The sequence below is a fragment of the Falco naumanni genome, chromosome 17, assembly GCF_017639655.2.
Source record: "Falco naumanni isolate bFalNau1 chromosome 17, bFalNau1.pat, whole genome shotgun sequence".
Classification (NCBI taxonomy): Eukaryota; Metazoa; Chordata; class Aves; order Falconiformes; family Falconidae; genus Falco; species Falco naumanni.
In genome coordinates, this window is record NC_054070.1 from 6,965,727 (window position 1) to 6,992,831 (window position 27,105).

General features: G+C 47.9%; 2 protein-coding genes across 6 annotated transcripts in view; one reads left to right on the forward strand and one right to left on the reverse strand.

Moving 5' to 3' along the window:
- The first annotated feature begins 1 nt into the window (after position 1).
- On the forward strand, positions 2–12,853 carry EIF2D (eukaryotic translation initiation factor 2D). 3 transcript variants are annotated; one of them, XM_040617047.1, is made up of 15 exons: positions 3–510; positions 1,300–1,490; positions 2,173–2,256; positions 4,382–4,472; positions 5,134–5,241; positions 6,156–6,445; positions 6,623–6,740; positions 7,190–7,235; positions 7,921–8,024; positions 9,892–10,050; positions 10,785–10,874; positions 10,979–11,074; positions 12,036–12,156; positions 12,299–12,473; positions 12,579–12,853. In XM_040617047.1, exons 1-15 carry the CDS (start codon positions 455–457, stop codon positions 12,647–12,649), a joined length of 1,800 nt encoding a protein of 599 aa, XP_040472981.1. In that variant the 5' UTR covers positions 3–454; the 3' UTR covers positions 12,650–12,853. The 3 variants fall into 3 exon arrangements, with proteins under 3 accessions (XP_040472982.1, XP_040472981.1, XP_040472983.1); XM_040617048.1 differs by lacking the exon at positions 10,785–10,874 and having other exon boundaries at positions 2–510; XM_040617049.1 differs by lacking the exons at positions 3–510; positions 1,300–1,490 and adding an exon at positions 3,470–3,635.
- A 629-nt stretch (positions 12,854–13,482) lies between these two features.
- RASSF5 (Ras association domain family member 5) overlaps positions 13,483–27,105 on the reverse strand; it is a 28,980-nt gene continuing 15,357 nt past the window's right edge. For all 3 annotated transcript variants that reach the window (XM_040616531.1, XM_040616529.1, XM_040616530.1), the window contains 4 exons: positions 20,186–20,299; positions 18,330–18,627; positions 17,853–17,968; positions 13,483–16,638 (listed from right to left, as the gene is read on the reverse strand). In XM_040616531.1, coding sequence (XP_040472465.1) covers positions 16,486–16,638; positions 17,853–17,968; positions 18,330–18,627; positions 20,186–20,299 — 681 coding nt within the window. In that variant the 3' untranslated portion in view covers positions 13,483–16,485. The remainder of the gene's footprint in view (positions 16,639–17,852; positions 17,969–18,329; positions 18,628–20,185; positions 20,300–27,105) is intronic.

Genomic DNA, 27,105 nt, shown 5'->3' on the forward strand with positions numbered 1-27,105 from the left:
AGCGGGCCGGGCCGCGGGGCCTCTCGGCGCCGAGGGGCGGCCTGTCGCCGCGCCAGCCCCCTCCCCGCGGGCACTCGCTGCGTTTGTACCCGACACCTTCGCGTTTCATCGCGGCTTTCTCAGCCCCGCCCCACACCCGGTGCGTTCCCGGTGCCCCCCGCCCCAGGGGACCCCTCAGAACAAAGCACTGAGGCGCTTGGAGGGGCAGGCTCCGCCAGAGACACCCCGCAGCGCCCCCGCGGGTCCGCGCCGGTCGCCTCCCGGCTGTGGGGCGGCTGCGGGGCCCCTCGCACCGGCCCGGGGACCGCGGGGTCCCGGGCCGCAGCGGGCGGTCTCGGCCAGGCCGCGGGGAAGCGGTTTCCACCCGGACGCTTTTGTACCGCGGGACGGCGCCATGGCGGCTGCCGCGGCCTGAGGGGAGCGATCGCGGCGCCGGCCGGGGCGCGGGCCCGCCATGTTCTCCAGGGCGTTCCGGGTGAGATCCAACACGGCCATCAAGGGGTCCGATCGGTGAGTGCTGGGCCGGAGCCCCCCGCCGCCCCCGGGGGGAGGCCCGCAGGCCGCGCTCCGCTGAGGGCAGCGGCTCCATCCCGCCTGCCGCGCTGGCTGTCCCGCTGCCCGGGCTGGGCCTGGAACCGGGCCCGGCTGTGCCCCCAACGAGCCGCGGGCAGGGCTGGCCGCGGCCTTTGTGATAAGCACAGCCTGCTGCTCTGAAAACGAACTGCCGCTTTTCCCCTTGAAGATGCTGACATAATTAAATTTAAATCAATTGTTGGGTCGAGGCCTGGCATAGCCTTACTTTACTTTCATGTGCCTGCATAGGGATGCCAGGCTGACTGGCTGATCTTTTAGACTCACTTGGCGCTTCTGTGAATGACCACACAAACCCCCCTGGTGCCTGTCACCGTCTCTTAAACATCAATTAAAACTGGGGGGAGGGAGATCTGGCTGCACCCCTGCCCCTCCGTGCGGGCTGAGCAAGGCCCACGCTCCCACATCTGTGCTCGGGCGCTCTGCGCAATAATGAAATCACGGTGCAAAACAAAGACAATGGCAGCAACAGGAGCTGTAAGCAGATGTTTCAGGAAGATTATGAGCAGGGCAAGCACGTTTGGCCTTTTTCCAGTATTCTTCCAGCATACAACTGGTAAACCGAGACACAAATGCTTTGAATTATCTTCTGTGAAAAAGTGAGAATCTCATGAACAGCCAGCAAAATGGTAACTACTGATCTAGGAATCATTTTGAGGGAGATTGTCTAGACAGCTTTGTAACACATTTGTGATTTTATCATTACAGGAGAAAACTGCGAACTGATGTTGCAGCAGCTTTTCCTAACCTTAGTGCTGAACAATTGACTGAGTTTATTCCAAACAAGGAAGAGCTTAACGTCATCAAAATATACTGTCACAAAGGGGAGGCCGTCACTGTTTACATGAATAACAGGAACCCAATACTGTTTGAAATTGAGAAAGCTCTGTATCCAACAGGTATGGGGAGTGGACTAGAATAATCCTCCCTCTTTACTTACTGGGCACCAGCCTTTCCCCAAAAGATTTCCTTGTGTCCGTCTTAAGTACTTATCCTATCACCAAAGTACCGGTACACTTCGTAATCTTTGGTGTGTTTATTCTACCAACATCTTCGCAAAATCAGCGGCATTTCTAGATTCTTTCTGCAAAAAGAAAAGTGATGTGCTCAGAGGTTAGAAACCAGGAAACAAGTCTTTCAAGTCATAGTTTAGCATCTTAGCCCCTTTTCTTTCTTTTGTCCATTGTAAGGTGTAATTGCAAGAAGTTTGATGTCCATTTCCAGGCAGCCCTGGAACTAGACAATTGTCCCGATATTCTATGCTTTTATTTTTCCCATACCCAGCAATTCTTCCCTGTTAGGGTAGCATTTTAGCTCAAAGTGTCCTTGCTTTAAGGAAAATAATGCAAACATTCATCTGTGTCCTTTATACTATTCACAGGAGCTTGAATTAACTAGCAGTTTGTTTTTCTCTTATCGCATCTACTGTTGTTCAGACTTCAGATTTCATGATTACCTGAGTCACAGGAGAGTGTTTATTTGTAATTAGTGTTGTACTGCTTAGTCTTAAAGATGGGAAGAGGCAACGACTAGAGAAGTTTTTAATGATACATCTTTAAATTTGGTTCTGTTTTGGGACAGTGTACACTCTGTGGGTCTACCCAGATCTTCTCCCTGCTTTTTCAACATGGCCCCCAGTGCTACAGAAACTAGCAGGAGGAGCAGGTAAGAGGGCTAGAACTTGGTCACCTTGCATTGCAAAAAGGAGTTGCCTTCAGGGCTTTTTTGATGTTACCTTTCCCAGTGGCAAAAATGTACCTGCAACAAAAAACTATGAAGAATTAAGTACTCGAAAGTAATTCATGTCGGTGTCCTAAAAAGAAAAATAAATTAGCTGTAAAAAGGTTTGTGAATGAAACAAAGTCGGTTAAGCTGTTTAAATGCAGTAACCTGTTCCATGTGGAAGTCTTGGATTTGGAAATACCTTCTCAGGGTGATCAGCAACTCTGAGTTGGGACACAGAACTGCCTGTGTCATTGGCCTGTCTTTTTTATAACTTGAGCAGGCGAATTCCTTTGCTGCCACCCTGCCTTCTGTCAATTCAGATATGGATAAGCAGTGAGTTTATATTAGAACCTGCAATTGTAATCGCTGTCAAGCAAATTGTGGATTGTGCAGGTGAGGTTGGATTTGAATTCCTGGATTACTGGCTCTACCACCTAATTATGGATCAAGACTAACAAGAAAGGAGTCTCTTTTTTCTAGAACCTGCTTTGGATGCAGTTCAGACTTGGGAGAATCAGGTCTTTATAAATTTCAAATTGCTGAACTGCTCAACCAGAAAAAAATTGCAGCCACTGCAGCCTTAGTCTGTAAATGGAAGCGTACGTGTGGGAAGAGACGTCTTTTTTCCATTACACCGTATCTAAAGTAGAACTCAAATCCCTCTGTTTACTTTGTTTGCTTTTGGGGAAATAAAGTGCTTGAATGTGTAGCTGTGATAGACATCTGAGCAAGCCTTGTTGCTGACTTGTAGTGACCTAGTTTCTGGGGGGAAAAAAAAAAATCTTGCTAATGGGGGAAGGACATTGCTGAAAGAGGGCTGCAGGTCATTCATCTCCCGTGGCAACCAGGCTACCTCTGGGTACATTCCAAAGATAAGAAGCTGGCCACCTAGACAATGGCCAACAAAGGCAGAGGGAGGAGAGGTAGAACCACATCTCAGAAAGAAGAGGAAAAGCATGAGACTATCCAGTGCTGCAGAGGGAGGGAGCAGATTTAGGGAGTGTTCAGTTACGAAGAGGAGAAAGAAGGTGGTGGTATTCGCGATATCTGTTCTGTGAATTCAAGTAGCTACTGTCTGCCCTATATATTTACATAATATACACATGCTGCTTACCTTGTCACGTTAAAGTCTTTGTGTGATTTCTATCCTCAGAGATGTGGAGCCTTGGTTGCAATTGCAGAGTTCATTCTAGATTTGCTGAATGTAGTTGTGACAGTGAATGGGAGGAAAAATATTGTTGGCTTCTTCAGCATACACATTAAATCTATGATGCTGAGAAAAATGTGAGATGCCTTCAAAAGCAAACCATGGAACACAGGTCAGTCCATGAGACTGCAAGCTCTAGACAAGTAGCTGCTATGAGGGAGAGCAGATGCTCTTTACATAACTCTGTGATGACGTGATGCTGTACGTGCAGCATGGAAAACTGTTCTTTATTCACATGCCAGTTTATTCATCCCAGGTATGGGAAGCAGAAGGAAGTGCACCAGAAGGTGTACTGTTTCTGTCCAGATTAGCAAGGAGATGGTTAAGGCTGCTTCCTCATGCTGAGGAGAGTTCACAGCCGGCTGCAGCTCTCCTGTCAGATCAGGAGAATTGGGTCCAGTGACAAATTTTAGGCATTCTCTCTTCAGGGAGAGAGCTGCTGGGATAACCTGCCCTTGGGACAGGAAAGAGTAAACGGGTAGCTCCAGAAACATCTTGTTCCTTTCCCTTTCTTTGCTATTAATGAAAAGTAATGTTCTTTAGGTTGGGAGCTCATACCTTTCTGTTAAAAATAGTACTCCTTTTGGGCCTGACAGGGCAAGGGGCTGTGCACACACGGCTCTAATGCACTTCTGGGGGGATGTGCCCAGCACCCTTGTAAATTGGATCCCTTACTCCACATGGTGGTAGCAAGAAGTGCTGCCTTACTAGGAGAAACAAAAGAATCGGGTTTTATCTGGCATGTGCTCAGCTATTAACAGGCTTGTGTTTTTGCTGAGTAACAGGAGGGATGGGGGTGGAGGAGGTAGTGGCTGGGCCTTTCATTGAGAAACGGATGTGCTTTATTCTTTTTTTCAGATCTGATGCTGCCAGGAGTTGTAGTGCCATCTTCTGGCCTCCCTCAAGTGGAGCGGGGCACGCTCTGTGCTGTCACCCTCTTGGGAAACAGGTACGGCGGATTCTTGAGTCCTATTTTTTTTAGAAACTGAAAATTAAGTGAAGCTGTTTTTACAGGAAGACTCTGGGGGTTTTGAGGAAATAAAAGCAGAATTGTTCTCGTGCATTTGATGCCTTGTGGGCCTATGGAAAATACAGTGGGGAAAAAAAAAATCCACTTAAATTTCTGGGTTCGGATACGTTTGAGCTCCAGTAGACAGCTTCGCAGATCGGTTCTCTTGGACCTGTAGGGGCAGAACGGGTAGATTTGTTTTGAAACAGAGTAATTTTTTTAACAAAAGATTGTATTCTGCACAGTTGTCTATGAGGAAATTCAGAGTGAGGGAGCAGTGCTAAAGCTGTTGGGTTTTTCCCCCACTGCTGGTCTTTTTTGGCAGTGCATATGCTGCTTGTACTTCATTAAAGTAAAGAATGTGTCACTGCAGAACCTTCACTTCAGTATCACAGCTGCACATACCCTTGGCATTCTTTAGAAGACTTTACATACCAGAAAGATAACCAGAATGTACCTAGATGCTTTATAAAAAAGCAGGTTGTAAAGAACAAGGACATCATAAAAGAAATTCACTGTATCGCAGTGGCACACTCTGTCTTTGTCCAAGTAGCACAGTGTGCTTGTGCCATCCTGCTGTAATATTCCCTTCTTTTCCCAGAGCTCCAGTAGCAGTTGCAGTTGCCACTATGTCCACTGCGGAGATGCTGGCTGCTGGAATGAAAGGGAAGGGCTTTGCTGTGTTGCATACTTACACGGATCACCTCTGGTGGGTATATTGCCAGGCATTCAGTAAAATGTGTCACAAGTCTCGTGTGTTTACTATAATCAAAATCTGTGCCCTAGTAAGCTTAATCTGTTAGTTCAACGTACCGAGTTCTTTGGGTACAGTTTAGATTTGACCATTATTAAGATTTCAGCTACACGTTTTTGATGACCACAGTTTTCTGATAGAAGCAGGTGTCTGTCCTGACATCTAGCCGTGATAGACATATTGGAAATAGGTATCTAAAATTATTCACTTGATTCAGTTCCTTGAACCTGAGTGTAATTATTACAGAAATGAATCAGAATCGTTTAGATTGGAAAAGGCCTTTAAGATCATCAAATCCAATCATTAACCCAACACTGCCAAGCCCACCACTAAACCACGTCCCTAAGCACCACAGCTACAAGTCTTTTAAATACCCACAGGGATGGTGACTTCAACCCCTTCCCTGGGCAGCCTGTTCCAATGCTTTCGGTGAAGACATTTTTCCTTATATCCAATCTAAACCTCCCCTGCGGAACTTTAAGTCATTTCCTCTTGTCCTGTCACTTGCAACTTGGAAGAAGACCCACAACTTCCCTGTTGCTCTGATTTTAGAACATCATCTTGTTCTATAAAAAGGGACCTTTGAATTGTTTTTGTTTAAAAATGGTCAGCTGTGCCAGTCTTAACCAAATAAATGAGTTGCTCTGCATTTGGACTCAACTAGTCTGCTCAGTTTTAAATTAAGATTCATGGGGGGAACATAGAGCTATGGAGGAAAATGAGTTAAAAATAAATCTTACCATTTTGAGAATGCGGAAAAAGATCCATGCAGCTGCCAGTGCATGGATCAGGGTGACATTTGTTCATTGTCCTGTGGGTTTCAAAGCTGTAAACAGAAAGCTATGTTATGCTTTTTCTTCCTTTTATAGGGAATATGGTGACAAATCTTGTCCTCCTACCTTAGCTCCCTTGGTAACAGATTCTGCTGAAAAGGAGAGTGCTGGAGATGAGGAAGAGATGGAGGGGAGAGAGCCTGTCATCAGCTTCTCCACTGACCCGTTGCAGCATGTGGACGTTGGTGATTTGAGCCTGAAGGAGCGAGATGGTTGTGCAGTACTGATGGGAAAGGAGGAACCCCATGAGAACAGGGCTGCAGAAACAGCTGGGGATGCCAGCACAGAGGGTCGGCAGGAACCTGAAGACAATAGGACTCCACAAGGTATTTTTGCCTACAATGAAACCAGACTATGCCCCTTTGGTTTGCTGAAGCTGCTCACTGTGAGAACGGGGTACAGACAGTTCTGAAAGAAAGTCTGAAAGAAATGAATGCTGTGTTCTGAAAGAGAGACTACTCATGGCTTGCTTGTCCTTTTTTTTTTTTTTTTTTTACCTGCAGAGCAAATGGACACATTATTTAATCAGTGCTTTTTTCATGCCTTAAAATGCAAAGTAAAGAAGTCAGATCTCCCTCTGCTCACCAGCACATTTCTACGCAGCCATATGTTCTCATGCTGGTATGTGGTAAGAAGGTTGTCTTTGGATGTGCATGCTGAGGTTTTGTCTTTAAAACTGTGGAAATCGAGTGTGATATTGAGGGTGAAGTTTCTGACTAAAAAGTAAACTTCAGTCCTTATCTAAGGTTATCTAAGGTTGTGCTCACTTCTTGCATCAAATACTTTGATGTAAGGATTGTCCAGACCAAGATAGGCACTTGGTAACTAACTTGAGTTGGCTGACAATTGTTTCAAGATTGGTTAGCCACTTAAATGCCTGTTTGCCTACCTACAGGAACATCAGCACTACTTTCACTTATCATGTTCTATTTATTAGCTTGTTTGAAGTAATTCTTTCTGTGTGTGGTTTGTATTTCCACTGTTAAGAAACTTCTAGCATAAGTAGCAAGATTTAAGAAGAAATGACGGGTGACTTATAACTAAAGAACTTTTCAAAAATCCATTTGTAGCCCTGCTGGACAACAACTGGACATAAAGAAATCAAGCTATAAGAAGGTGAGATTTTTCTGTCAGTTGTATGCATTAATGTAAATAAGAAATGGAAAGAGAGAAAAAGCTTGACGTCAAAATTGTTCAAGTGTTAGTAAAACAGACAAACGGAAAAACCTAGAAGCTGTTCTTTAAAAGCCAAGTTCTTCTCAACTCTCTGTTCCTGCGGGATCCAGGGAGAAAAGTAACCTTCCTGAAAGCATGAGCTTTGATCTGCTTTGCGTGTAGCTAATGCTATCTGCCACTATATACTGTGATAACTAATAAAGGGATCTCATTGGAGGATGCAATTACTTGCAAGAAGACGCCATTCCTTTTCTAAAGCTGTTAATAAACAAAAATGAGGAGAAAGGAGACGGTGTTGTCCCTGATGCGTAGATGACAAGCAAAGACAAAGCACGTGGCCAAAGATCTCACAGGAGTCCATGTGAGACGTGCTGTGATTTGGCTAGGAACATCACAGAGCAAACAGATGGCAGACCTACAAAAGGAACATTGCTTGTACAGTTTTAGAGCCAGACAGGGCCACTCACTCTCCATAGCAGTTGTGTTTAGAGAAGCAAAGGTGGTGGTGGGTGTATGTGTTAAAAAAAGTTTTTCTGATTTAGCAAGTAACTTTAGGGCAGTCAGAAACACCTGAACAAGAATTTAAAATGCTTGACTCCACGTTTCTGATTGTTGCTTCCTTCAGTTCTCTAAATTCCTGCAATGTATGCAGCAGCAGAAGATCTTACAAGTGAAGGAGCTAAACAAAGGTGTGGAGAGCATCGTGGAAGTGGACTGGAGACATCCAGAGTACGTAGAATATTGTAGTCTTTAAAAAAGTTGGTAGTCTGTGAAAGAAGGGAGCAGAATCTGCTGCTTCCAGATCCATTACCTGTACTCTGAATTCGTTTTCTGAATGGCTGTAGCAGCCTTCGCTTCCTAATCTTACTTTGTTAGGAAGGGGGTTCATACCCTGCTGCTGTACAACGTTGCTTATGTTTCCTGCTCTTGTAAAGTTCTTCCAAGTAAACTATATTCTTCCTTCTTTACTCAGTGGCATGGAGCATGCTTAAAGTCTGATGCCAGTGTCATGATTTCCACCTTTCCTTTCTTGTTAGTTGTACATTCATCCATAGAATTTAAGATCAAAAAGGACTGTTAAATGATCTGAAAGCTGCATATGGCTCTTTATCCTTGTGGGTGTACAAATTTTCCACAGAAGCAGCTTTGAAAACATTAAGGAGGATTCAATTCACTGCAATTTGTTGCAGTGTTACAATGACAAATTTCTGGCTTCTAGTAATAAAAGAGTTGCATTATCAAGCCTGTTAGCAGTCACTAAAAAGCATATTCCTTTGACAGTGTCTTGATAGTTTGTGTGAGTGAGTTTGTTGTTGGGGGAAGGGAGGCAAGAATGAAGGATGAAACCCATCAGGCAGTTTTCCATCTATTTAACAGACTCTAATGGTATGACTGTTTTATGCCATTCCAGTTTAACCAGGTCTCCCCCTCCCCATTCCAGCTTTGTGCTGGGACAACTCATTGTTCAGCTTTGAAATGAACTTAACCTGTCTCAACAATAACTCCGATAAAAAGATGACACCACTACTGAAAAAATGATCATGAAACTACAGTCTTAGAGTGTCATATAGGATTAAATCAAGCACTTTGCAAAATCAGAAGCCAAAGTTGTAATCTCAGGAAAATGAAACAAAAATAAAAAATGCTTTTCCATTACACATACTGATTTGCACAAACAATTTGACCCTTTCAGTTACTTATTACCCATTTCCTCTATCACTGTTTCCATTATCATTCTAAAGATTAATATAGTTACCTCACACCAAGAACATCCTGCTCATTCCTTCTGCATATCGGTACATCAGCTCTCTCTCGGAATTTCCCAGCGGGCCTGAAGCTTCCTGTTATGTAATGTCTCCTTGACAACTAATGGAGCAGAGAATATTTCTGTAGATATAAGCATATCTTTTCTTCTGCATTTGGAAAGAAGCAGAATTACTTTGACTTTTTGCATTAACTTTTCTCTCATTATACTTGGCCTTATCGTTAGGAGGCAGGCATACTCAAGCTCGGTTTGTCAATTCTCTTACCTTGAAGGTAAAAGAATGTGCAGCTCTCATCAGTGAAATGAGACTCCAGCTCCTGACTGATACAGTTCTTCCCTGTCTCTTCCAGAACCATCATTTATCAGTGACCACTGAAGAATTGTTCCAGCTTTTAAATGTCTGTACATTTGTGGAGAGTGCAGCTGGCGTTTTTTAAATTTAATTCTAGTGATTCCGTGGAATGGGACTGCGTCCTGTGAATTATGGCAGTTGTCTCTAATTATCGGAGTCAAATACTCTTAGAATAGCTGGAGAGATTTACTTTTTCCCCAACATATATGGCTCAGAGTGAGAAGTGTTTTAATCTCCTGAGTTAAGGTGCTTATTTTTTGTGCATCTTTGAAATGTGCGCAAGGACAAATTTAGTAATTGCAGCTAGTGCTCCAACATACTGTTCTTTCCTTATGTCCTTTAATCCACAAGCCTCCACTGTTCAATGGAATGCATTTGGAGGAACTTTTTGTGCGACTCTGCTAGGTTTTAGTTTCTCAGTAAAATGGAAGTGGTAGGTTTCAATCCCTTTTACTCACACCAAGTAATTCTCATTTCAGCATTAAAGCATTTGCAGTACCTGAAGGATTTTCTTCAGCCTCTACTGCCCAAGACAGCAAGAGTGAAGACAGAGAACAAGTGTACCATGCTCCTGAAATTATTCCACTTTATGGGGTCTCAACAAAAATGATCCCGCTCTTTCAGGAATCTGGACACAGGTAAGCACTAGAAAAGTACAAAATCATTGCTACATGAAGAGAGAGGCTGACGAGCCTATGCTGTTGCCGTTTTGTTAGCCCTCATGGGGAGGGCCCTGTGATGCTGTCAGGAAAAATGATGGGAATCAAGAATGTATTCGTTGCTTCACAAAGGGAAGAAGGATAAGCAGCTGTGACAACTGTGTTCAGCAAGTACCGTACATCACTTCTCCCACAGCGGAGGAGGTGATAGCTCAAGTGTCAAAATCGATACATTTTACTTGGATTGTCTTAATTTGCCATTGGATAAGGCATATTCTGCCCACCCACAGTATGGTTTACTTAAAAGAGGATGCCCAGATAATTAAAGAACTCACTTGCCTCCTGTTGCCCTAGTCACGTCTGTTCCAATGTAGTTTGGAGGGCGCTCAGTGGCAGCCTTTCCTCAGCTGAGCACTTTTGTACAAGTTATCCGCAGTCCCCTCAAGTCAGAGGTGCCATTAGGGTCATCCTGCCAAACTAGGCTCCCAGAACCAACAGGTTTAGAGGCTCTGTAATTACTGCTGTGAGCCTTTTGTCTGGTTTACAGCAGCATAGATGTAACAAGAAATCACTCCCTAGCAGATGCATTTCAGTATTGAGCTATTGCTACCAAGTGTAGGTCAGGTTAGTTGCCATCCTGTCTTAGTGACAGAACCCAACGCTTAACTACTTCAGAGTAGTATGTTAAAAGGTGAAGTTTTCTTTCTCTTTAGAAAAGGCAGCATCCTCTCGAGCAGCGAGGTGAGAAACATCATCATTAACTATGTGAAGACTAATGAGTTGGTTGATGAAACTAACAAAAAGTAAGTAGACAGGGAGGTTGTCCTACCCTGCTTCCACAGGAGATGCTGAAGTTAGAGGAAGAACGTGAGCTTGTCTGCTTCTAAAGTTTGGTTTTGTTTTGCAGCTTTGTAAAGGTGAATGCCATTCTGTGTGACTGTCTGTTAGACAAATCGGAACAAGATGAAATCTCAAACCTTAAATGGGATGACCTTTTCAGCAGGTGACTTTTCCCAGCGTAGTGTTTCAGTACTGTGCAGATTTATTGTGTGCAACTCAAAGCCATGTATTACCGGAGCTACCCAAGTTCTAACTTCCTGCTGGTAATACAACAACAAAATATCCAGAGACCTTCACTTCAAGGATCTCTAATTCTCCATTTAACAAGCATCTAGCATTAACTGTTGTTGTTAGGGGGGGTTTGTTTACCTGTTAACCACTTACCAGGGAAGGCTTCCTAAACAAACAGTGCCTGGTTCTGTTCATAATCTGTATTTATATATTTACAAAGCCATTCTTTGCAATAGAGAGCTGAACATGCACTTTCTAGGTGGCAGTAGTCATCCTGTTCTTCATGTGCAGCACAACTTCTGCATTTATAACCTAAACCCACCTTTTAAATCCAAGAGGCCTGAGTATCTGACACAAGACCATTGTTCCCATATACTGAAAAACTTTGCTTAAATATCCCCAGTGTCTTACTTGCCTTGAGCCACTTCTCCACACGATGCTTCTGAGGCACCTCCAGCAGCTTCCTTTCTTTCTGAAGCCCAGTTTGCTCACAGAACAGTAACACAGTTTATGCTGAATTTTAAATTGAAGGTGCTTCACGGATCTGTGGACAACATAGCTGAACAATAGCTTCAAGGCAAAATTAAAGAAGGTTTTCCTTTACAAGAACCAATTTATAATTTTTTACCAGTAACAATCATCTAAGCTACAATTTTTGCAAGCCAGTAGACTAGTTTTCCTTTTAGTCAGTCCCTCTCTAAGTGATAGCTAGGATGGAAGTCTTTGCATGAGATCATCATGCATGATCTTCTTAAGATACCAGTGCTTCTCACCTGTATAATCTTGGCTTTCCTGCAGTCTCAAGAACCTGTGAGAGGCTGCAGTGGAAAAGCACAGTCATCATCAGCCTTGCTGTACTGTACAGACTAATTGGATGTATAAACTTTGTTCAGGTGCCTTGAACGACTGCAGCCCTTACACCAGGTGACATTTTTTGGACAAGAACCCATCGTGAGGAAAGGAAACATTGAGCCCATCGACATAACTATAGCACAGAGATCATCAAATAAGAAGGTAAAAACCCTAAAATTAAGGGGTTTGAGCAGAATTCAGTTTCTGAGAGCAGCTTTTGGCAGCTCGTTTTTCTGGGATGAATGAGACTTGACTTGCTAATACCTACAGCAGTGATGTTTGCAACAATTACTAAACCCTGTAGGTGACAATTATCAAGAACCTCGAGCTGTATGGTCTAGACCCACAGTGTGTGGCCAACATTCTGCAACAAAAAGTACAAGCCAGTGCCACCATCACGCCAGTACCAGGAACAAAAGACAGAGTTCAGGTCCAGATCCAAGGCAACCAAATCCATCATCTGGCCAAGATGCTGCTAGGTAAGTAAACTCTGGAACTGGGCCGGGACTGGTTACAGCAAGATACAGATTTTAATTCTTGAGCTTTGAATATTTACCTGAAGTGAACTCTTGGTTATGTTGCAGAAGAATACCAGCTACCTCGGAAATATATTCAAGGCCTTGAGAAGGCTCCAAAGCTTGGCCGCAAGAAGTAGGAGAAAAATCTACTGTAGGAATTACTCAGATCTCATTATTTATAGAAATGTTCTGCCAGCAAATCAAGGGTAATGTACAGGCCATATTCACTCAAGAAATGAGTCCTGGATGTTTACAAGGTCTGGGATTCACCCAAATAATAATATTGCTCCAGTTGTTCATTTTTCATAAAAATAAAAAGCTGAATAAAACCCTTGGCATTATCCTTTTCCGTCTGTTTTCTAAAAGTTCCTAATGGTGCACCGGTTTTCTGGTTACAGTGCCTTTTGGCTAGTTTGACATTCCTGCTTTGCATCTTTTAGCAAAGGCATGGTAAGAGAACCTCCCCTGACACGTAAGCAAAGTCCATTCCAACACATTGTCCTGGAACAGTCCGGTGTGTTCTGCCATAGACTGTGTCTGTCCAAAGTAAACACCATTTGATTTTAGATTTTATCCTTTTAAACATTTCCAGCTATTCATATCAGACATTGCAGCACTGAGAATGAACTCTATTACCTGGATTTTGTATCATTTATATCATGTATATAATTTTATATATATATACACACACATTTTTATGTACGACATTAACTGTAGCTTTATCATAGGTACACGTGGGTAGCAGTTCTGTCAAATCCAGCTAAAACATTAAGAGAAGATTAACAGAACACTTTGGACAGGTTTCACAGGGGTGGATGTTCTGTACCTCTTTAGCTGAAGCTTAAACACTTTACAGTAGGGATAAGAAATTTAAATTCACCTCTAGGAAGGATTCCTATGTTTTTCCCTTTAGACTTAATACATGAAAGTTCCATAGGAGGGCGCCAGAAAAAGAAGTTAAAGATATTTCTTTAATTATTGACAGTTTTATTATCGTTGTCTTTTACACTGTCTGCGTGTGAACAAGTAGTTTCAGAACCTTCAAAAAAGCTGGAAGTGAGACATTTTTTAAAAATGCCATAGAATTACTAGGGAGTAGTAAAAATAAATTACAGCATTGCAAAAATGCATTTCACTTTGCCATAGAAGCTTTACTATTCTATTCTATACACATTATTTTACATGTTTTACAATAGACATGAAAAATCAACTCACACAAACTAGGCAAGACAATATACTAACCAAAGGCACTGCACTGCCAACAGTATTTTGCGCTTAAGGAAGGGGCCAGTGCTTCTATCCTAGACACAGCTCAACCACTGAGAATTCGAGTTTCAAAATCTACTGATTCTTAAAATGCCCCGTATTTTGAAAAACCAAAAGAAACAGCCCTCCTCTCCGCAGGAGGTTTTCAGCAGCATTCACGGTAATTGCATAAGAAGCCATGCCTTCTACAAAATGTCAAAGACATGCTGGGTTCCAGGAGGGGAGAGGGAGACGGTCACCAAAACTCCAGTAGAAAACAACGACGACGACAACGAAAAAGGAATCTTTACAACTTTTAGCCAGAAAGAGAAGGGATTTAAAAACAAGCGTCTGGATCATACTTCTCAGAACCAATGGCAGTTTTTACAGCGTTCTTCCTCTTGGCTGAAGAGAAGTATTTCTACAGTGCTTTCAAGACTCAAAGCACTAGATAAATGTTGCTTAAATTACTTCACAGGTGCACAGTGAAGTAGTATGTGTTCTCGTAAATGGACAAACAGCCCCAGAGCGTGAAACCCGCCGCTCTGGGCTGCTGCCACGTTGTTAAAGGTCATCTGGGTGTAGAGTACAGTACAGCTGGGAGGCCTGTCCTGCACCGCGTGCCCGAGGCCGTAGCCCTGTTAGCAAACCCTTCTACACTGCTGACTAAAACAGGAGCTGAACTAAGCTTGCAGAAAGTGGCATTTATACAAACCGAGGGGCTGTAAGTGATGCAGTTACTCTCTTGCAGTTTATGAACACACATACTCAAGAATAAGTTGGGGGAGGGGGGAAAAAAATCCCAATCGCCTTCAAGAAAGAAACAAAAGAGTTCCTCATCCCTCTACAGACAACAGCAGCCTCATCACAGTACTTCAGGGAACTGGGGGACAGGACTGGCAAGGCCTCTTGACAAAAGCCCCTTTCAAACTCTTCCTTAGCCCAAATGCAAAGTTTTCATGCTTAAGGGGAAAAAAAAGGCACTGAGGTAAATTTTAGACTCTTCCGCATCGTCTCTTGTGTTACCCGACAACCTGCTGCCTCCCTCCCCACTTCACGCAGGGGGGGTCACAGCACCCTGCAACGAGCTCGAAGGGACTCGGGTTCATCAAGTCAACACGAAACCCTCTCACATGCTCCAGCCGACCCCAGCTAGTGTCACCTAGTGTCACCGTTCCCTTTTCACCTTTGTGGCGGTGCCCTGCGCAGGCAGAGGGAAGACGGAACCCGGCTGCGTGCAGCGTGCTCGGTGCAGAGCGCTGCGAGTAAACGCGGGGACCCTCCTCTCTCAGACTGGCACCCCCCGAGCCCTCCGAGCCCTCCCACGATCCCTGCGTGGCGGCAGCAAGATCAGGGGCTCTGCTCAGAGTCACGGCAGTAGCTGACGCTCCAGCTCAAGGATTTTTATGAAGGCTGCACAGTGCGTGCGTCGGAGATGGTGGGGAGCCCTGAGAGAGGGGAGAGAGCCTGTCCTCTCCTAGCTCCACGTAGAGAGCGAGATCTGGTCACCTTCCTGGACGTGCAGGCAGAGCACCGGTTGTGAGCGGGGAGGGAGGGGAGGAGAACACGACACATACAGGGTGGGCAGGGAGGAAGAGGACGGTGTGTCATGGACAGGAGTGGTGCAAGGAGGGTTACCAGGAGGAAGCGTGGTATGAGAGTGGTGGGCAGAAAGCATCTGAGGCTCATAGTTCCCTTACTCTTCCTGGTACCAAGGCTCTCCCGTGCAGGCAGCCTGTGCTCTTGGTGCTGCCTCCGCACCCTGGCCCTGCTGAGGCTCCTCTCCCTCGGTGCCAGCCCTGGTCATAGTTCAAAATCAGTTTGCTTTGTGAAAGGAGTTTTTAGTTTTCCTGGGTTAGTCTGTTGGACATGTATTGCTAAACATTCAATATCGAACCGTCAGCCTATGCCCCAACCATCACTCTTCCAACAATTTCTTAAAACATAGCTCCCAATTACCACAGAATAGAAAACTGGTAAAACACTGGCTAACTTAGCTAAGCATCAGGGGTATTTGCTTGAATTCACATCTGCTTTCAAAACTGGAAGTTAAATAGAACCAAAATGGATGCCTCTTCCTGGAACTACTATTACCAAGTTTCAATAATACTTACTAACAGACTGTTTGGGTGTTGCAGCTGCCTTGCTGTCATAACTTTACATCTCCCTGGCTACGTTAGCCCTGACAAGTCCGTCCGGCATTGCTTACAGCTGCAACACCCACGTGGTTTGGTGCAACAACCTCCTCCACCATCGCTGCTGCTTCCTGCGCTCTACTTACGAAACAAGAACTGGGCCACGTGGGCGCGCACAGGGAGCCGCAGCACCTCCGAACAAGAACAAGCAAGTTGCTGGGAGGAGTGTGAACAGCAAGTGTTACCCTGCTCAAAACACAAGCCAGTAGACATTCCTCTTGGGTTTAACACGGAGCATTTTCCTCAAAGCTTTTCCATCAGATGGTCCAGCTGAAAAGCGAAGCAGCAGCCAGCTGTGTTTGGTTTGTTGACCGGCACAGTTTTAAAACAGGCTTCCCGTTCTTAGACTGGCTCTGGTCCTGGGATAAGAGGTTTCAGAAGAAGAAAATGCAGTATGCTCATTTTATGGATGCTGTGAGCCAGTCCTTAATGGAGGATGAAGAGGGAGAGCGACTACTATAAGGTGTCCTGAGAAGTGTCTTTCTATTTTAAAAATAACTAGCTTAGTCTGATGCCCAGTGCCCCCCCAAGGGTTATCCAGGCTTGCCTCTGGCTTCTTTCAAGGTCTGTTGCAGTCTCTGTTTAAACTTCTCATACTTCCTTTGCACTTGCTGGATTTTGTCCTTTTCTTCTTTGTCCAGTATCATCAAGAAGTTCTGGAGCTCCGGGATGGAGAACGCATCCCACTGCAAAGACAGTAGAAACAGAGGGAAAGTAAGCACACACCATTCACCTTACTGCTTTTGTGGGGTTTTATCTCCTGAATCTCTGAAAAGGAACAACAACAACAACAAAAAAAGACATTTAAACATGTATCTGATCCCCAGGGAGCCTAATCTCACAGCATCACATTGCGAGAGAGAGGGGAATAGCGGGCTACAGCATAAAGGACCGTCTTTATGCTGAGACTCAGGGACTGAGTCCTGAGCCTCTGAGACAGCAGATTTAATCGAAATCATCTTTACTCAGGTGAATTAAAGCTCCCACCACAAGAGATGGCACAGGTCCCGAAGGAACCAAAATGTATATGGGACTGATTGATGTAGCATTTGCCTGCACTGCTTGTTACGAAAGGGGAGCGAGGTCCCAGCAGGAGCCTGTGCTCCGTATTTTATTGCGAAGTGATCAAAACTGTTTGAGCTTCAGTAAAGCTCTTGGCACAGGACGCCAGCAGACAGGCTGCTCCGGCTGTCACCCGCACCAGCGTCGGGCTGGCGGCGAGGAACAGGCAGGCCACCGGCTGATGGCTGTGAGCGCTTCACAAATAACTACTGCTTTATGTCTGCTCAGCACTGCCGCGGCAAGCCGGCATTCCTGCAGCATCCTTACCCGCCGCAGTCCCGCTCCTGGTGGGAGGCGGAATCCTGTGGGCTGCAGCAGCTCCCAACATTTGCTTTCATTGTGATGGCGAGCACCATCGCAACTGAACACAAACTGCGGGTTTATTACCTGAGTGTCCCCGGCTTCTACTTAAATTAGTGGATTACTTATAACAGTGTTTAGCCAAGCTAATTATAGAGGATTAACTCTGGGGTGGTGTAGCTTGGTTCTATAAACAGATTATAGGTTGGCCATCAAAACTGGCTTTGCTATTTTCACAGCTCAAGTTGAAATTTTTTAAAACCATGAGCAATAAACGACCAAAAAAAAATTATTTTTTTTTAAAGTAAAGTACAAACCGTCCATTCAGCTGATAATTCAAGTCTGGAGAAAAGCCAGTACCTCACTCAGTATTTTAGGAGGCAAAGCCAGCCCCACAGAGGGATGCAGCCTTGCTGGCATGGCATGGCTGCACCCACGCTGCCTCTGCTGCACGCCTCCCGGCTCTGCAACACTGCTGCGTGCTCTGCAACGCTGCGAGCGCTCCAGCAAAAACTGAGGGCAAGAGTCACTGACGTACCTCAACTTCCCCCGTCTCATTTTCCTTCAGCACGAAGCTGAGCGCATCTGTGTCGGGGCCCGCCAGCAGCCGGAGGTACAGGGGGTACTCGGTGAGGGGGAGCTTCTGGAAGAGCACTGCAAGGGGAGAGCAGACAGCCACGGTGAGATCGCAGCTGCCAGGGCAGAGGAAGGCTCAGGAGGTCAACTGGAGCAGGTAAAAGCGGTTCATGCTGCTCAGGATCACAGTGAAAGTAGCACAGTCTCTAAGACAGGTCTGTAACGATCTTTGTTAGGTGGCTTCAGACCCCTTCTGAATAGTAGCAATTCCCCATGAACTTGAGCAGCATCACCTCCAGTGGAGGTCCGGCCATTTATTCACCTGCCTGACACACTGCGGAGTCCAGGAGAATGCTTTGGCTGTGTTTCTGCAACACAACATAGTAAGCCAAACCAATGGGCCACAGGAAAGCTGGTGGGTCCGAGGGCGCAAACTCACCTTGCCCATCTTTCCGCATCTCCTTGAAAAGTGCGAACTTCTGAGGATTATCCACCACCATAAATTTCTTCAGGAGCCCCTGGATCACCTCGCTCACGGTGGTTGTGCTGCTGATGTGGAGCTGCTTGATGGCATCCAGCGGCAGGTAGAAGGAGGTTCTCTTGTCTGTCATATCAGCCAGGTTCACCTCCTTGAGGGCATCGTAGATGGACTGGGGCCGGATCCCTGCTGGGACCGTCACGGGGCGGCGCAGTTTCAAATGCACTTTAATGAAACCTGTGTACGTCCCATCGTCGTTCTAAAGCAAAAGAGAGGGGGTCAGGCTCCAGGGAGTCTTCCCACTCCTTCCCCCTGCTACAAGGGGCTTTCTGGTCTACAGTGCTGCAGCCTGTGGGGTGACTGCAGGACTTTCCACCCCTCAGTACTGCTAGGAGCTTGAGAGTTTCTTATTCATGTAAAAAGCAAACAGTAATTTTGGGTTAGTCTCTGTTGATTTTCTCCTGTTCCTCCCACTTGGTAGTGACTCAGACCTTCCTTGTGTCTGCGCGATCTTGTCTTATTTAAAACCAACACTGCTACAACTCAGTCATGGAAACCATTACATGTAATTTGTAGTTGCACTTAAGCGAGGATTTGAAACCTCTGGGAAGGTCTCCACCCCCATTCAGCAGGATCTCCCAATTCTATTCCTCATGATTTATTCCCCACTTACGACATTCTCATATCTCCGTGTAGTAAATCATCATTCAAGATCAGCCTGTCTCACAACAGGTCCCTCACCCTACCCTCCGCTCTGCAAAAATGCAGAAACCAAGGGAAAAGCCTGGCTCTGTACGGACTGCCCATGCCGAGGGACCGGTGCCGGCAGCACTCCCGTGGTCCCACGAAGGGCCACCACGAGCACCTGAGCCCAGTCGAGTCCCAGGACTGTGTTTCTGCTAAACCTCAAGCCAAAGAACTCAGGAGTAAACATCTGGGTCCCAAATGACTCCTGTAAGTCAAGGGGTGATAAAACTCAGTGGGTGAGACATTCCAGCAGAAGTTACCGTGCAGCCTTCACAAAGGAAAGCGTAACATCTACTTTTTAAAATAAATGTCAGGTTTATTTTCTGATGTTAGCAAGGCAGTTACGTAGCTGCTGTTACTGGAAGTTCTACAATTTAATTATTTCACTTTATGAGAAGCTTTTCCCCGTACTCTGTAAGATCCTCTGAAGTTTGTACCTTTGCGATACTCCAGCTGGTCAAAGAGGTTATTTCCTTGTCTTCTCACCACACACCAAGGCTTTACTTACAGGTGGTGATAAGCGAGTTTGCAATCAAAGCTTCAAAATATAAGGCATCCACTGTTGGTCTTAGACCTCTGCTTAAGCCCACCTGGCAGTGGAGAGGAGAAAAGCATCTCCTCCTAGAAACGCTCTGTGTTTCTAAATCCACTTCGCGTTACTAAATCCACTTGGTGTTTCTAAATCCGCCTTGCGACAGGTGCTGAACTGCAGCGCCGCAGCCCCAGCGTCACCGCGGCACATCCCCGACGGGGGCTCACCGGCTCGTGGCAACGCATTCGCAGCACAGGCTGATAACAGATCACCGTGCCACAGATCACCGTGCCAAGGATCTCCCAGGCGAGAAGGGATGGAGGCAGGGAAGGGTTACCTCTAGTGTGGGTGACTAACACTAATGAAACCCAAGGAGGAGAGAGCAGGAGAAAAAGCAGATCGGGTAAGGAAAACAAGAAAATCCCGACAGCCCCAAGCCCTCTTGCTTGGAGGAACCTTCCTCCAGCCCAGCTCAGTTCACAGCCAGAGAAACCAGCATCGCTTCCTGCGTATTAGGTAAATAGGGCCCAATACGTACCAGCTTCATCAACAGGCAGTTTGTAACTTTTGCATTGTATTTTTCGATTTTCTGTTTGATCTCCTGACGGGTCGGAGGCTCGCGTTTTTCTTCTTCTACTGTTTGTGTTACATTCTGAAATCAGAAGAGACAGGCTTCAGCTGTTGGATGTGTTGGGTAACGCTGCACCTGCTCTGCTCTCCTTTTTCTTAGGAAACACAGGAACAAAGAGCCTGTGCAGATCCTGAGCTCACGCTGGCAGCGATGGTGCAGGTGGAGATGGTCCGTACGGCCAAGAGGCTGAATGTGCACGATGCCACATCCCTGCCCCAAACCACCTCTGTACACCAGTAACAGCCAGTGGAGGGTAACCCAAACCCCACCAGTTAGTGGGATGCAGGGGCACAGAACAATAAAGATGTTCCAATACAAACCAGGGCAAAGAATCCAGCCTCCAAAACCTGTTTAAAAAAAAAAAAAACCAACAGGGGGAAAAAAAGCCACCTGCACCTGCTGAGCATTGCTCTGCTTCTTACAATGTCATTGTGGGGGGGAATAAAAATCACATCCTATTCCTAGTATCCATGGCTCTGCCTACCCAAGCCAGGCACCCCCTTAAAAACCTGGGGTGCTTCTCAACCAGCTTCCAGCAGGCTCACCCAAGCAACACCTGAAGTTAAATCCCTGCTGGACCGCTCCTCACTGCTCTTGTCCAAAGCTTTGGAAGTTATAGCTCGAAGCAGTAAAATCGCACAAGCAGCAAGCTGGCTGTGTGATTAATAAGTCAGTCACTGCAAACCCAGTCCAGGCATCCCAGCCTGTGTCAGAAACCACTCAGCGTCGGCCCGCGCGTGGGCTTGCCGGGAGGATGACGGCGGCTGCTGCTCACCCAGGTCTGTGGGAATTTCCTCATGGGTGGCCAAGCGACAGATTGGGCACGTGGGTGGGTTTTACATGCAGGTCAGATGTGGAAATGTCACTAATGAATAACAGGAAAACATGATCCTATAGCAGAGAGGCAGCTTGTGGGAGCTTCCCAAATGCAGCCCAGGGTTTGGAGTGTTTGAGCAGCAAGGCAACGGCTGGGCTTGTGTAACGTGCCGGAGCAGAGCCCAGCGCTGCCGGCAGCACGGGCTGAGCCGAGCTGGGACAGGGGGCAGAGGCCAGCCCAGGAGGATGCTGCCATGGGGTCGGAGCAGCTGCAAGACCTGCACAAGAGGGGAGCAGGACCATAGTGCCCATTACTGGCTGTCTAAAACAGGAAAAGGACAGTGCTTTCTGCAGAAGAGCCAGGGCACGCATCTTGGGGCTATGCTGGAGCAAAACGTGCAAAGCACCGCTGCGCCCTGCCCACCCCTGCGCCCCACTGCTCCCACACGGCCCCAAGGAGAGCTCTCTGGCCACCATCGAATGGCATCAAAAGCAGGTGACATGGCTCATAGCAAGGTTTGTGGGACGCCAGCCATCTTCCTCCAGGGACATGTGAGATGGAAAGAGCAGGAGCAGTGCTGGGGGAGCCGGCCGGCACCGGCACCGTGCAGTCGCAGATGGTTTTCTGCGGGGAAGGTTTGCAGCAGCCTGGAGCCAGAGCCTGAGCCACGCTCCCACCTCCCATCTGCCCAAGTGCCGCCGCACAGGCTGCCAAGGCCCACGGACACCCTGCAAACAAAATGTCAGGATGCGATCCTCCACCGTGGCCGGCGTGACAGCAGAGCCCAGGCGCTGCAGGAACACACGAACCAGCGAGCTCTTCTCCGAAAACCTGCTAGAAAGCAGGAAAGGACGTGCCAGTACATATGGGCAGGGATTTTGTGTGTTCCCACCCTAAGAGTTCCAAGTGCAGCCCCAGCAGGTGCAGAGCCCCTCGAGGCTCCTGGGGCTGTCCCTGAGTGCTGGTGCTTTGCCTGCATCATGCAGGAGGAGCAAGGAGGGGAGGGAAACCCAGAGCACAAAATTAAAGATACCAAGCCACAGCCATGCCCCCAGGATGCAGCAAGCGCTTCTGGGGACACCCCCCTGCATCCCATCCCTGGGGACTACGGCAACAAGCCCGAAGCAGGTATTTGGGACAAAGCACCTGCTCACCTGCAGCATCCATCTAGAACAGTCTGTTGCAGAGTTAATGGCTCCTATAATCCAGAGATGGAAGCAAGGACTTGTGTGACCCTGAAGTAAACTGCAAATCACAGGCTAAGAAAATCTATTCTAAAAAAAAATTAAAATACAGGGAGCTAAACTAATCCAGGAGCTCCCAGCTGCACGATAAAGCCCAGCAGCCACATTTGGGTCTCCTCATGGGAAACAACCTGCTGCAAGGACAGGACCGCAGCGACCGCACAGCAGCTCCCAGCCTGCGGGGCCACGGGGCTGAGCAGCGTTCCCGGCGAGGTACCGCAGCTGAACTCCTGCCCAGAGCACGGCTCCCACTAGGGATGCCAGTCACGGCAAACCCCGCTGCCAGATGCAAACCAGCAGCAAGAATTGCAGCCTGCAGCCATACCTGCTCTTCACTTCTTTGCTGGAGCTCTTCACCAGCCGCTGCCTCGCCAGCAGCAGGACACGGGTCCAACAGTGGCATCCAAGGAACTTCGATGACTTTATTGCCACAAGACCACTGGAAACTCCCTAAGTGGTTCAAGGTCTGACACCACTGTATTAGCCTGGGCTACCCAAAGCCCTTCAGTGGAGGGGCTTTCCACCCAGCCGGGAGAGCAGGTCTCCTCGAAAGCATAGCCTTCAGCATCCCAGACCTGGACCTGCTGCAAACAAGCCTGCGTGCATCTTGGGCTATGCTCACTGGGCTGGATTTCCCAGCGCCGCGCTCTGCTGCCTTTCCATAACTCACCACCTTCCCCAGAGACAGGCTGGGAATACATTTTGCCAGCGCTGCCTGAAACAGCGAGCAGCGCTCCCATATTTTATATGGGCTCGCTCAGAAGTTAGCATTAGCGGAGAGCAGAAAGCGTGAAGGGATGCGCTATCAAGGCCAGTAAGGCTCAGAATGAAAATTGTAACCTCTAAGAAGGAAAAAAAGAAAAGCAAAAAGCAAAAAAAAAGAGCAAGATTTCAGAGCAAAGCCTGCTTCTTCCCAGGCAGTCCCACAGCACACACGACAAGGATGCAGCAAGCTGTAAATAAGCCAGCATTGCCCAAGGCTAGCTGTGATATTTCTTTTAGGTGCAGAATCAAGCACAGGACAGGCTGAAATCCTGGTTGCAATCTGGCAAGACCTACAGTCCTGGGAGTCGAGAGCCCCAAATTTATCATCAAGCAATTCCCAAGTGAGAGTTCACAATTTCTGCTTGAGACTGGCAAACAGTACGAGATCTCTTGAAACACCACTCTGGAGCAGTAACCCAGCAGAGGAACGTTGACTTTGTATTACAGTCTCCTCCTTGTTCAGTGCCTTAAGAAAATAAAAGCGAAGCTTTTCTGAGGTATTTAAGAATTGCATATAAACATCCACTTATCACAACGCCAACTTCCACTGCACAATCCGTCAGTCTTTAGGTGCATGCTTTGCTGCAATCTCTTGACTGCAATAGGTCTTACATGGCTGCACACAGGTGCTGAGCTGGTGCAGGAGTCTTTAAAAATAATGCCAAGGGTAGAGATTTTCAAAAGTAAGAAAAGAAAAGAGGGGGGGGGGTAGGGATGAAAAAATGACCCGAAACTTCCCTTTTAAGTTAACGGAAGATGTGCACTCAGAAACTCCACTTCGTCATGTCACGTGTTTCACAGCGCTGGGGACAGGCACAGCCATGCTGCCACCCACCAGGGATGGCCCCCACCCCAGTCGTAGCAGGAGACCCCTCGGCACCATCCCCTCCTGCATGCAAAGAGACTCGTAGCTGCACCTCACAGCTGCAGGGGTAAGGCATGCCGTGCACGTACGCTGCACTTCACCCGCGGCACAAACACAACCCGGTGCAGATCAGCATCCATCCAGACACGCATGGCAAAAGCAAACAGAGCGGCTCAGTCCATCCCTGTCACTGCAATTTGCTTCTCCCCAGTGGGGCACATCCCTCCCCTCTTGTGACGGTTCCAGCCGAGGAAAACAGCGTGTGCCAGCTATTAAGAGCTTTCGGAGCAGCTCGTGCGCTGATGCCACCCGGTTTCCATGGAGGACGCACGGTGCACCCAGGACCGCAGGAGCCTGGGATGCTGATGGTCCCCTGGGCGTCACAGCAGGCACAAGGCAGGCACTAATTGCTTCATGCTCCAGGGAACCTAAATCACTCGCAGCAGGAGGAGCGGGCAGCCCAGCTCGGGAGCACGGTGCTGGTGGCAGAACATCACAGGTCTCACACTGCGTCCCCACGCAACTCCAGCAACAAACCGCTGCCCAGCCCCTGGCATCTGGCATCCTGCCTTCCCCCGTGTGCATCTTGGCAGACAGATGTACCGGCTGGTCTCTCAGCTTGCTCAGCCCCCCAACACCCCCAGCACACCCCAATCCTTGCAAAACACTCGTACGCCTCCAGCCAGGCACAGGGCAGACCGTGCTGCAGAGCCCTGTGCCTTCCCAGCACCCCCACAGCAGTGTGACCCTGCTGAGGCATCCATAGCTGCCCTGCTGCTGCTCCAGGAGGTTGAATTTTGCTCCCAGGAGCAGGAATCAGCCGACACCTGGGATATGCTGCTGTGGCAGGAGGGCAGTTGTGCCCCTCTCGCCTGCTGCTCCTGCATGGCAGCGCTGGGGGAGGCAGGAGGCAGCTAATTTCCCACCTGCACCAAAGTTTTGCCAAATCTCTGCCGCCTTCTGCCCATCCCGCAGCTTTGTGATGCTCAGAGCCTAGTCTGGGAAAACACTGGGAAAGAAACACTGCCCCTAATTTCTCTATTTGCCACATCTATTTGTTTTGATTAACCCAAACATAAACCAAAGCATTCACAGACACCAGGATCGTACTGCACACAGGAGCGTACCAGCACCCGCTGCTCAGCCAGCCCGGCCAAGCCCTGAGAGCAGCACAGCACCCCCGGCACGACGAGCCTTCGTCTGCTGCTGGGAGAGTCAACACCCTGGTGTCGGGATTGCCCCAAGGACACAGGGTTCCAACCCTTGGCCATCACACCTCTGACAGTTCACACGATGGTGCAGCCACAGCTCCAGGTAACAGGTTGTTCTCTCCCCTTCCATGCGCCATTATAATTGATAAAAGAAACCCTGCATTAGGGCAATTTGACAACTACGGGTTTTAGCGGCTGTATTATGTTCTCTTAGGGTCATTTATTAAGTCATCTTCCACCCAGTGTGGAATTAATTTGCTTTCATTAATCTCCCAGTGTCAGTGACAGATGGTTTAACTGTTTCCACTGCAGCACAATTTAAAGCATGCAGAGAGCAACCAAACTGCTCTGGAAAACAAACCCAGCGACCCTGCACAGGGCTCCCGGCTCCACCAGCAGCTGAGACTCAGCCACGGATTTAAAGATGCATCTCTGAAACAGAAGGTTGTGTGTATGGCAGAAACCAGCCCATCACTCCCAGGTACTTTATCCCTTGTACGTCAACTGTGGTGCAAAAACCAAACCAGAAGTTACCACTTCCACAGTGCTCATGTCTAAGTGGGCTTGAAATGTAGCTAGGCCAGTTCTTGCAGCCGCTTTGATTTTAAAAGGAAAACTGCAAAGCACTGTGAGAGTCAGCTGGACCAGCACTGCCACAAAACACCGCCACAAAACACTGCCAGCGCTGCGAAAAACAATTCTTTTCCCCCCCCAGGGATGGCACGGGAGCAATCCTACTGCACCAGCCTGTCCCAGCTCACCTTCCCCCTACACGCTCAGACTCCAGGAAAAGAAAGTTTTAGTCATCTCTCTGTGCAGCGACCCCGCCGTGGGGCTGACAGGCACCGTGCACAGGGCAGTGCCCGGGTAAAACCCGAGGGACCCGCTCAGTCCGTGGCCAAGCGGCGAGGCTGCTGGAGCAGAGCTAACACACCCAGCTGGCTGTCCCGTGGGACCCAGCGCGGTGCTATCCTGACTCTGGCAGCTATTTAGGGTCCGGGGAGCCCTGTGAGACCATAAAGGTGGCTCCGAGGGTCCCCCCTTCACCTCTCCTTGCCGTCCATGGCAGTGATGCTCTGGCACGGCTCTGAGCTCCCCGGAGTGACCACAGCATCCATCCCCAACCCCCTGCATGCTCCATGGCTCAAGACTCTGCTTTTCTGTTTTATAAACCAGAACCTGCCTGCAAGCAGGACCTGCACCAGCCCAGCAGCACCAGCACCACAGCTGGGGGACCCTGGGAAAAGAAGCGCTGCTCCTTCCATCACACATGATTAGATCAGCTACTTCTTGCTCTTCAGAAATGTACCCGGACCTCCGGTTTTGCAAAGTTTCTGGTGCAGAATATGCAATTCTGCCTGAAGGAAGAAAAACAGAAGCTATTAACCATAAACCGTTGCCACATTTCCTGTTGTACCAGGACAGGATGAAACAAGCTGTTAACAAAACAAGAGCTCGGCAGCTCTGCCTGCACCTAAACTCTGGCAACCGCTGCTGGACCGGTGGCTCTCCTGGCTGGAACCCAGGGAAGAGCCACCCCCTGGGGATGGCCTGGCTGCATGGCACGACATCTGCCTGCCAGCCTGCAAAACCAGCACGTTCCCGTCGCCTCCATCGTGCCACCCTCACGTGCAACTGGCAGGAAAGCGATGGCCAGCCTGGAGCTCCAGGGTGCTCCTACTCCTGCCCCGTTAGAAACCTGATGCAGAACGCTGCACGGTCACGGATGCCAGAGGTTAACTACCACTCCGCCCGCTGGCATCATTTAAACTCAGCGGGCAGCGTGTTTACCATCCCCTATGAAACCGCCATAAAGTAACTTGCAGACAGCCGTGGCCCACAGCGAGACAGCCACCCACGGGCTGCGCAGGATCAGCCCGGTGGCCTGGGGTACCCGCAGCAGCACAGAGGGATGAACCCCGCCG

What these genes read in the sequence shown, in the direction of transcription:
- EIF2D (XM_040617047.1), top strand. Translation starts at nt 455, where the DNA reads ATGTTCTCCAGGGCGTTCCGGGTGAGATCCAACACGGCCATCAAGGGG. An exon ending in GAAACTAGCAGGAGGAGCAG is followed by an intron (nt 2,257 to 4,381) that starts GTAAGAGGGCTA and finishes TCTTTTTTTCAG; the next exon opens with ATCTGATGCTGCCAGGAGTT. An exon ending in TTTCAGGAATCTGGACACAG is followed by an intron (nt 10,051 to 10,784) that starts GTAAGCACTAGA and finishes CTTTCTCTTTAG; the next exon opens with AAAAGGCAGCATCCTCTCGA.